At 34.7% G+C, this 10659-nt stretch overlaps 1 protein-coding gene and 1 long non-coding RNA gene across 2 annotated transcripts; both read left to right on the top strand.

The window, feature by feature from the left end:
* Positions 1 to 2372: 2372 nt before the first annotated feature.
* On the top strand, positions 2373 to 4414 carry LOC136817549 (uncharacterized). The gene is made up of 6 exons (XR_010848117.1): positions 2373 to 2398; positions 2651 to 2726; positions 2957 to 3037; positions 3429 to 3451; positions 3943 to 3997; positions 4367 to 4414. It is a non-coding gene; the product is annotated as an uncharacterized lncRNA (long non-coding RNA).
* A 1701-nt stretch (positions 4415 to 6115) lies between these two features.
* On the top strand, positions 6116 to 9375 carry LOC136817538 (uncharacterized). The gene is made up of 4 exons (XM_067073865.1): positions 6116 to 6366; positions 7174 to 7265; positions 7765 to 7899; positions 8804 to 9375. Exons 1-4 carry the CDS (start codon positions 6116 to 6118, stop codon positions 9241 to 9243), a joined length of 918 nt encoding a protein of 305 aa, XP_066929966.1. The 3' UTR covers positions 9244 to 9375.
* Positions 9376 to 10659: the final 1284 nt, after the last annotated feature.

Raw genomic sequence — 10659 nt, 5'->3', positions numbered from 1 at the left:
CTGGTTTCCACTTATGTCCGAAATATAATATGATGTTTTTCGGACACCTTAAACTTATCCCAGTTCATGAGGGAATTTCCTGGTTCGTTCAGAAACGAAACTATGTCCTGTTATAAAGTTCCTCAATTATCAAGCATTTGATCTCCTGCTGGGTTTTATTAAATGGTATTTATAAGACCGATAAGAATCAATGAATATAAAACTACATAGGGTTTAAATGACAATAGGTATATTCATATCAAAAGCTGCTGATATAAGCTGAATATTTGAGATAATTCTTATATTATTTCTCACTGCAATAAACCCTTAAAACAAAATTTCATTCAAGCTCTCACGAAAGAATTTTAGTGTAAGATAGTAAGCTAAGGGGAGGTATTTTTTTAGAGTAATTTGTAGTCAAGTGTAAGATTTATAGAATTATGAAATCGTTTGGATATCATGTCTTCTCCAACAAGAACAACATCAGTCATTTTCAGACCAAATAGGTAAGCTCATTTCTTTGAAATTTAACCATAAAGTAACCATTTTTGTAAGTAGTTTGATTATTTTATAAAGTTCTAATATCGCAAACTCTGGCACAAAATAATCTGCAGTGGAGACTAAAACTTTACTAAAACTTTACTTACACTTGCTTTAACTTATGATAGAACCCGATTCAGGGGGCTCAGTACTATAATCTCAGGCATATATGTGTACGTGAATCTTTAACATACTACCTCCCCACTCTAAAGAAATGGTACACACATGTACTAGAATTTTTGGGAACATTTTGACCCGCAGAAACCACCCTATTTTTGTCTTCTCAAAAGTATCTAATTTTGGAACATTCAGACAAAAGTTGTATAAAATTTGCCACTACTGGCAAAAACCGGGGTCTTTCCGTAGAAAACATTACGTCATGAATATCATTAATTCATTCTTTAAATTTGAGTTGGACTTAGGAAATTTTCTTCTAATGAGAAAGTTTTAAATTCTGAAAGTTTCACTGAGAAAGATAAAAACTGACCAAAATCACTAATTTTAGTACTAATAAGGCTAAAAGATCTTTGATACTTTAGTACCCCAATGTGCTAAAAGTACTTTTTTAGGAATGCCACCACGTCACTAAATAACATGATTTCTGAGATTTAGTACCGAGCACCGTATCCGTTGAAAAGATAACCAACATATAAAAAAATTGTACACCCCTGTGTCACAGTCCGCTTGGACCCCAGCCCCACTGAAAAATTTGGTAAAAAATTCGTCCCCGGTATGAAAATACCTTAGAATTTCATCATCACTCGGAAATTGCCTTTGATTTTAACCCACTTCGAAATTCAATGTTTAAAAATTGCACTCAAAAACCATCCCCACTGGATTTTTTAACCTTGGAACAATAGAATTGCCATCCCGATTGGAATTTCAATTGGGATTTTTTTATCACCTCTGAGGAAAGAACTTCCATCGGAGCTGTAAGACAGGGGTGTAATTGTTAAATCTTGGAATGTCAGTTTTGAATTTTGAGAACTTTTTCCCTCTTCTAGTAGAACTGGGCCCTCTGAATAGGTGATCAATATTTTTGACAAATTTAGGGAATTCCCTGGCCTTGGTAGGATCAAAATATTTATAATCGGTTTGTTCAAAGAATGAGTAATCATTTACTTGATCTTTTTTATAAGAAACTAAGAACTTGATGCTTAATTTTGACAAAAACCTGAGAATAAATTAAGAACAATTATTTTCCTTGCCTCAGATTTCAGAGATGACTGCAAAAGACGCCGATATCAATCCTCTTTTATAAACATTTTAAGAGCATTTAAACCTGAAAATTACGAAAAAATAAGAACTGCCAAGCCTCAGTCTAAATTTACCAGTTCTTATAAAAAAGCCTGTTTTGAATGTCAAGTACGTTTTAATATTCCCCAGTAACCAGGTCTTACCATCTTGTTTATACGATATCAAAAACCGTATCAAAAAACTTATTTCCATACAAAGAAAGTATTTAAAGGGTATATTGTAAAAGACTCAGTAAGTGATTGTATTATTTGTCAGAATGTTATGAGATTGCCCTTATCATTTTCATTGCCCTGAACACTCACTCGGCTAGACGAGCTAGTCTTTCTGGTTGAAGTTGAATTATGTTTTGGAAGAGGTAAGGGAGGAAAGAGAAGTTCTTTTCTGGAAATATTCATATTTCTAATCAACAGTCCTGTCTCACCAGGCTGTACAGGGAAATTTACTAAATCAAGCTACTTTATTGCATCAAACAAGATTGGACATAAAAGTCACACTGTATATAAGTTCGGTAACCCAATAAAGAACTAGACTATTTTTAACGGTAAAATTTTTCGTATTGATTTAGTCCCGAAATATTTACCTTTCCATTCATTTTTTAGGTCATCAAGTAAAGAAAACCAAGGTAAGAACCCGAAGAACCCAAAGAAACCTGAAGTACTTGGAATTACTTTATATTTCCTGCCTTTAACTTGTTCCATCTCTCAACGATTAGCTGCTTTACTTTGAATAGGCGCTTTTTTTATAAAAAAACAATTTTATAAAAGATCACGACGCTAAAAATCAGCCAAAACCTAAGAACAAATTAAGGACAGTTTTAAGAACAATGCTGAGCCTCAGATTTCAGAAATATTGCTATTAATCAATATCATATTAGTTTCTTCAGCTAATCGAAAGACTTGGTCACCCGAAGAACTGGCAACTTTTCAATATCCTGAAACAGAAGGACAAAGGTATGTAGTAGCGCTCCCGCCAAAGCAAAAGGCTTCTTACTTAAATTTTCATCTTGAAAACAACTTTAGCCAGAAAGCACTCAATTTTTAAAGGAGTTCTCAAAGTTACAGTGACTTTCCCAGCAGTGTGGATGAGAGCTCAGTAAATTTTACAATCCCTTTCCTTTTCTTGGTTTCTTAGAATTTTGTTAATCTTTCTTCTTACTTTGCGTTCACACTTATTTCAGTAGCCCATATTCAGGAAGAAGTTTGACAATAGAGTATGGCTCGAGATCATCGTTGCTTGAATCAAGAATACCGATTGCTATAGGGTGAGAAAATTTGAATTATCGCAGCTTCAATTTTGTCATCATGTGTTTATTTCGAGGGCAAATAATGAGGGTGACTTCGAAAACTCAAAAAATGAATACAGTAGACTCTCTCTAATTCGAGTCTCAAGAGGGAAAAAATTTTATTCGAATTACAGAGAGATTTGAATAGTAGAAAGTGTTTTATTAGAGTTTCCTAACAAAAACTGACGGTGACTTAGATTTCGTTCGAATTATAGAAAGATTCGAATAATAGAAGTTCGAATTAGAGAGAGTCAACTTTATTCTTTTTTAGGGGTTTTGTCTTCACAGTTCGTGTATCAATATTAAGATTGAAGTTTTAGAATTCTGGACTGATCAGTACCTAATCCGATTTTTGTTTTTGTTTCTTTAGGCGCAGTAAGAAAGATTTGCGAGGTAATATATCAATTCTGTGTGCCATGAATAGTACGAGAGTTGGAATAGTACATCGAAATACAGCACATTGATACTCAATATTGAAATCCTCATTATGATTTAGGCTGCACACATCCCTCTGATATGTTTTGATATAGGGGATGCTCATCGTGTATAAAATCCCCGCTCGAGACTTACCCCCTTCTTTTTTATTTTTGCTTTTGAAATTTTATTAGCTTGATTAGAAAGTTTTATATGAGGGATCTTTAAATTTCATTAAATTGCAATTTAAAATTTGAATGGCTAAAAGCTAATGCAATGCAATCATTGGATTTGTAAACTTTGTAAAGAAAATTGAAAGAGGTTACCTCAAATTTGGGGTAACTCTCGGCGGAAATTTTATACACGACTAAGCATTCCATATCTCAAAATATATTGGAGGGGATGCTTGAAGTCTATATATCCCTGGACTGGACATTTGATAGCTTCTTTTTATGATGTTTTTTTTTCAGCAAGTCGCGATTCAATACTGAGCACTGATTCATCCATAAGCACCGCACCTAACACGTAAGAAGCTTTTCTGATCCGTTAAGCCTTTAATGTGAAAATATCCTAAATTGGAACTGAAACTGAACCTTAAAAATCATTAGGTATTTTGCTTTTTTTTTGTCGAAAACGGCTTGGACGATATGGAAGTGTTATCGCACGCTATCGCACTTTTTTATACGAGCCTTTATTGGGCTGTTCCATTAAATTATCATACAGAGGGTGGTTTACCCCCTGGATATGTTCTTCCACCACGTATGGATATAAAATGGAATGGTACACTAAGTTTTACAGTTTCTAGTGACTATAAAACCCAACCCAAAATATTCTTTTTTGCATATGCTGTAACATCCCGCGAATACAATGTTTTTTTAACCTTCTACATTTCAGTAACCAAAGATTTATACGCGATGATGGAGCAAGTAAGCCATTGTTATTTTTCGAATTTACTACCTTTCCAAAACTTTCAAAATTTAATTATTTGGTAGGCTACGTCAAATCTTATGGCGCGCCAAAAGGCTTTTTAATACCAACTTTTTTTTATAATACCAACTTTTTTTATAATACCAACTTTTTTTATAATAGCAATTTTTTTTTATAATATCAACTTTTTTTTATAATACCAACTTTTTTTATTATAATACCAACTTTTTTTATTATAATACCAACTTTTTTTTATAGTACCAACTTTTTTTTTAGTTCGAAATTTTTTCATAACACCAATTTTTGTCTCGCTTACTATGCGTGTATAATCGATCAAATGTAGAAGGAGTCTTAGCGCGATTACACCTCTAGCCTGGAGGCCACTTAAGGTTTTTTGATAGACTGGATGACACGATTCTCTAATTTCATGATATGCACCACTGGAGTCTTCCGAGAATTTTCAAAATATTCAACCCAATACGTCACTTAAACAATAGAAAAAGTGACGTATTGGGTTGAATATTTCTAAAAATGTAGGAAGACTCGCCAGTGGTCGGCCAGTGGTGCACACAGATCTGTAAAGCCCGAAGGGCTAGATTTGGGGCTTTTATCAAAAAGTGAAGCCTAGGTTTGGAAGGATTTCCTACCAAAGTCACGTGACTAAAATATGCAATTTCACCGGTTTAAGAGATGTGAAATAGCGTTTGCTGCCTACTTTTTTTGATCTCGCGCTCCGAAAACAATTAAAATGCTAGATCCTATCCATCGGCACGAAATTTAAAAAGTCAAATTTTTGCTTCACTTTTTTTTGCTGGAGAAAACTTAAAGTTGCCTATCTAGCCCTTCGGGCTTTACAGATATCTGTGGTGGTGCATCCACATTCTTAGATTTTCCAGTGAAGAACTGTAAAGGTCCGTCTACATGGTGAAAACCCGTGAAAAAAGAAAATTGACTAAGCCAGACCAAAAAAATTGATATTATAAAAATGAATATATGGTTATAAAAAAAGTTGATATTATATAAAAAAGTTGGTATTGTAAAAAAAAAGTTGCTATTAAAAAAAAATTCTGATATTATAAAAATGAAAGTTTGTATTATAATAAAAGTTGGTATTATAAAAAAAAGTTGATATTAAAAATGAAAGTTGTATTATAAAAAAAAGTTGATATTATACAAGTTGATAAAAAGTGAAAGTTGGTATTATAAAAAAATGTTAGTATTATAAAAAGTTGATATTATAAAAAAAAGTTAGTATTAAAAAGCCTTTTGGCGCGCCATAAAATCTTCCACTGTTTCGAGTATAAAACTCTACTCTTAAGTGTAAGGTCTAAAAGCCTGGAACTGTTTTTGGATCAACGTTGAGTTAACCAAAAAGATTGTTGTCGAATTGGGACTTCTAGTGCAGTGTTCGGGCATTATATTTATCGTACTTATCAACATGGTCTGGCCTTTATGCCACAATATCCAGTGAAGGAGAGAAATACACCATCTCTGACATAAAATACAATTGACGCTCTCTAATTCGACGTTCTTCTATTCGATACACTCTATTAATTATTGAATAGAACGTCACCATCAACAAGAAACTCTCATAAACGAAACTCTATTTTTCGATATGCTTCCTTATCCGATGAAAATTCTATTGCCCTTGAAAATTGATTTAGGGAGCGTCAAAATAAAAAGTTTTTCGAATTCTCAGGGCCGAAAAAAGTTCGGATGCGCTCCACCACCAGTTCAGGTTCACTCAAAACCACTGGTAAATTCTCAGATGGAACACGCCCAAGAGGGCGTACAATAACATCCCGCCCAAAGAGTTGTGAAATCAGGTTGTGTGATCAGGATAGTTTTGATGATGGAACTTTTGACAGTGGTATTTATGGTGCCTCGTCTCCGAATGATGAAAGCGATTCTTCAATCAAAACAAAAACAAAATATGTGAAAAGAGAGCTGGTAAAGTTAAAAGGAAGGTCGGTATTATCTTAAGTTTATATTTCAGTTTTTAGATAACTTGAAGGAAAGGGGTTAGGAGTCGCCTACTCTCGGGTACATAATAGCCGGGGGGGGGGGGCCGCTAATTAATTTTTCGAAAATTTTCCACCCAGGACATTCTTATTCCAACCCCCCCGCTTATTGATTTTTTGGGAAATTTTTTTTGAAAGTTCCCTCTTTTGCCTTAATTCTGCTGTATCAGCCTCCTTTTTGAACATTTTCCACCCAGGACATTTTTATTCCAACCCAACCCCCCCCCCGCTATTAAATTTTGAGATTTTTTCCAACCCCCCCTGATTATTCCAAACCCCCCGGCTATTAGGTACCCGAGAGTATGTCATTTTCCGCCAGGAAATTTGGCGTACGTATGTCCACTGCGTCACATTCCCTGGTATTCAAATCAAGGACCAAACTAAGTACACTATGGACAACCAGGGTGTACTTGATCATCCCTAAATTTTTAAGAGTAATGAAAAAGAAATTAGGTATAAACTATGGACAATCTGGAGCAGCCTAATCTTGCAAAATCTAAGCTAAGTACAATCAAGGACAAACTTTGGATAGAGTTTTCATAATCAAGTACAATTCCAGTACATTCCAATTTATCCCTGATATCCAGGGATTTTTGCTCCCAAGGTGTACTTTGTTTTGTTCTTGATTTGCCCTAAGGATAACAAAGGATTTCCTTGATTTGAATACCAGGGTTGTAAGGCAGTATTCTACCTGGAAAGAAAACTTTCGAAATGATCTATATGGAAACATTTCTGAATCTTTCTTACATACAGTGCCAAAGATGACACTTCGATAAACGAACGCCTGACGGCAATCGAAGAATACATACAGACATATCTTCCGGACGAATGTACAGTTAATCAAGGTATGGTGGAAAGCAACTTCTTAACTTGCATCTCTATAAATTCGAACGTCCCCTTTATAATCTGAACAAGTTTGCTGGTCCCTTCAGTTAATAATGCCTTGTTAACCCTACTCCATATCTTGAAATTTTCATCATTCGAACAAATGTGTGTTCCCTGTATTCGTATACCTCCAACAAAAAATTAATTCACTTCGCCGTTTTCTGCGTCTTTTCAGTTTTCCGTGCCTAAAATCATAATAATAACGAGGAATAACATGGTCGTTCGGATGATTTTTGGAATGAGAGCCCCTTGTTTCATTAAAAACATTTCAAAAAGTCCTAGCTACGTTCAGGCTATTTTTGAAATGTTTTCAATATGAACCTTCGGGACTATTATTCCCAAATCACTTTCCAAATGTTAATACTAGTACTTATAGGGATCTTAAAGTTATGGAGATTTAAGCCAATTGTACAACAGTATTTGTAGAAAATCAAAACACAGCAATTTTTCTCTATATAGGTGTGATGAAGCAAAGGAAACCACGTCACCGATCTATCTCATCATCCTTGGCTGATCTTACAGCAGAAGATGTTGCGAAAGAAGGGGGAATCCCTTTCCATGGGATGGTACTCACTTTCCCATCCAAATTTCAAGGTAATTATGAATCATGCAATGGTAACGATTTTAATCTTTTCTTAACTTATTTTAGTGTTTACAGATATAGATATATAGATACGAGCTCTCCGAATGTATTCGGAATGGGTCCTACCCACGAAAGAGTAGGGATCACGGCGCTGACAGACACTGCGACTTGACAGACGTGAGCTGCCAAGCCATGGCGAATACCATGACACTCGAACGACGCTGGGAGAGCGATGCTCATGCGATAGGCCGAACCTTATGAGTACCACTGCACATCACAATGCCTGTCTAATCTACCCATACTCTTTAGTGTTTACAGATACTATCTGGTGTATTTTTAGACCTTCGTTACCAAATAAATTAATAAATGATTTGGTTAATTAAGCTCTAAGCTCTCACAAAGGCCTCCACGTTATAGGCACCTGAGAATAAATGCACTATAAGGGTGTAATTTTGATAGAGTGCACTACAAAAGTCTTTTTTTAGCTGGATACACTGTAAGGATGTGTTTGGGCGTTTGGGGACTGCTGAATTGCAAGTCTGACAGTAAAACTCTGATGTATTTTACATTTTGACTCGCACTCATTTTGATTTATTTTGCACATTGTGTCGACATCTCAGGCTTATTTTTGGGTGGCTTCAGCAAAAAACGTTATGCAATAAAAACTATTACGGCTAATACGATCTAAAAATTATGGTAATTTTCAGTTTTTGAGACATGCCATAACTTAGCCGAGCAATGTAAGGGTATATTTTCACTGTTCAAGAGCTACAATATAAAAGTCCGATTTTGAAAGCAAATATTTTTGGCGATACATGCCATCGATTAGAAATCGATTCACCCACCCCGGAGGGGGGGGGCGGGTTAGTATTCTCTTTGGATTTAACTTTTAACTGGTGTTGATTTGTATTTTAGATATCACAGTGAACGAAGCAACACAATTCTCAATTTTCGATGACACGAACGTTGTGACGGAGGATTTGAAAGAATTATCAAAAAAAGTATTCGATTCTGAAGTGATGGATGATCTATTCAAAACATCAACAAGAGCAAATCAAGAAGTTTTCAAAAGCATCTTAACGCGTTCAAAAAGTCTAGAAGAACTAACATACTTAATAGGTACTCATATGCCGACATACATGGTTTCCAGTCTAATTAAATGCATGGTTAGTTTGAATAACGCTAAAGGTGAAATTTATAATGAAGTTGAGCACCTTATCAAGAAATGCATCCGACATACCGAAAAACGAAAAACGAATAACGACAAAAGACCTGAAATGGACACTTTGAAAGTGAATGAAGGGAATTCAACTCCAAGCCGAAGTTCTTCTTTTTCAAAACAAACAGCCGTCTAATTCAAAAGATTCATTTCCCATGGTAACCAACGATGACTAGAATTCCGGGGGGGAGGGGTATTATAGTTTCATAAACTTTCTTGGGATTTTAGAATATATTCCTTTGTTTTAAGGCTTTGGGACGCGAGAAGCTTTATTTCACGTTGGTGCAATGCAACATGCTCCATCCCACCAACCTGAAACACTTTCTCGTGTCTCCACCCCATTTTTCTTTCAACCAATAAAAGTGAAATCTCACTTTTAGTCTACTTCACTGGACTCAGCGCCATCAAAATCAGCAGAAAGAAAAGCTCAGTCAAAAGTAGACTCCAGTCTACGTCGTCCGAGACGACTCTTTACCATGATAATTAAACTCGCTTCGCTCGCTGTCATTGTTGAGAGAATAAATGATTTTTTTACTTTTATGATAAATATGTAAAAAAGATTTCTTGTATTTTCTAAGGAAAGTGAACAATAATATTTCATTGTATATCAATAAATAAAGAACTTACTTAAAATACACCTTTTCGACCGTAGCCGCCAATTGCTGTGCGAGCATTTTTTTCCCCTAAACTCGATCCAATCCTTTTTTGACACCTTTTTCTATTGTTTATAAGTGCGAAAAAAGACTGGGACGGTTTTAGGGTGGTAAAACAGACAAAAAATGCCCGCTGGCAATTGGTCGAAAAGTGTATTGCTACACAGTGTTTCATGCTGACGCAATCTTCAGGCAATGCAATGTATATTGCGGATTTTATTTCAATCCACTACAATACACTGCATTGCAAAGATTGCGCCAGCATAAAACACTGTGTAGCAATTGTAAGTTAGTTCTTTATTTCTTGATATTTCACTCGAATTTTTTCGAATTTTCTTGAGCACTTCGTGATTCTATTTATTGCACTGTATTATCTTGTAAATTTAATTGAACATTAATTAAAACATTTTCCTGTATTTTCCAAGGAAATATATGTAGAGAAAATGTCTCATATTTTCTAAGGAAAATCAACCATTAAAATTCCCTGTTTTTTTCAAGGAAAATTACTCAAAATTCCAAAATAAACGTCCCCACCTGATTATTAGATTTTGAAACAATTTTCGAACCAACTTTTTATTCGGACTTTCACTATTCGGGACCTTACAGTAGATAAAAACCACGTTTCTTGTATTTGGTAAGAGGGAAACAACCTAAAATAAATTCTTGTATTTTTCAAGGAAAATCGACCAAAACAACTCTTGTATTTTCCAAGGAAAAAATTACATAAAATGATTTTAATATGTTACTGTCTATTTTGCTACTTTCACCAAGTTGAATTTCCAACAAAAATTGCTTTTTGTCTTAAAAAAAAGGTAAAACCTTAGTTATTTTAAAAGCAAATGGAATCAAAAGTGATATTTTTAAATCTAATGGCAAGGAAAGAAAATCTTGCTTTTGTA

Source organism: Clytia hemisphaerica, unplaced genomic scaffold (assembly GCF_902728285.1).
Source record: "Clytia hemisphaerica strain Z4C2 unplaced genomic scaffold, Clytia hemisphaerica genome assembly, whole genome shotgun sequence".
Classification (NCBI taxonomy): domain Eukaryota; kingdom Metazoa; phylum Cnidaria; class Hydrozoa; order Leptothecata; family Clytiidae; genus Clytia; species Clytia hemisphaerica.
Note: the sequence above shows the minus strand (reverse complement) of the source record. Positions and strands in the feature narration are given on the sequence as shown.

Coding starts and splice junctions, on each gene's coding strand:
- LOC136817538 (XM_067073865.1), top strand. CDS start 6,116: ATGCGCTCCACCACCAGTTCAGGTTCACTCAAAACCACTGGTAAATTC. Junction 7,266..7,764: donor CGAATGTACAGTTAATCAAG/GTATGGTGGAAA, acceptor TTCTCTATATAG/GTGTGATGAAGCAAAGGAAA. Junction 7,900..8,803: donor TTTCCCATCCAAATTTCAAG/GTAATTATGAAT, acceptor TTTGTATTTTAG/ATATCACAGTGAACGAAGCA.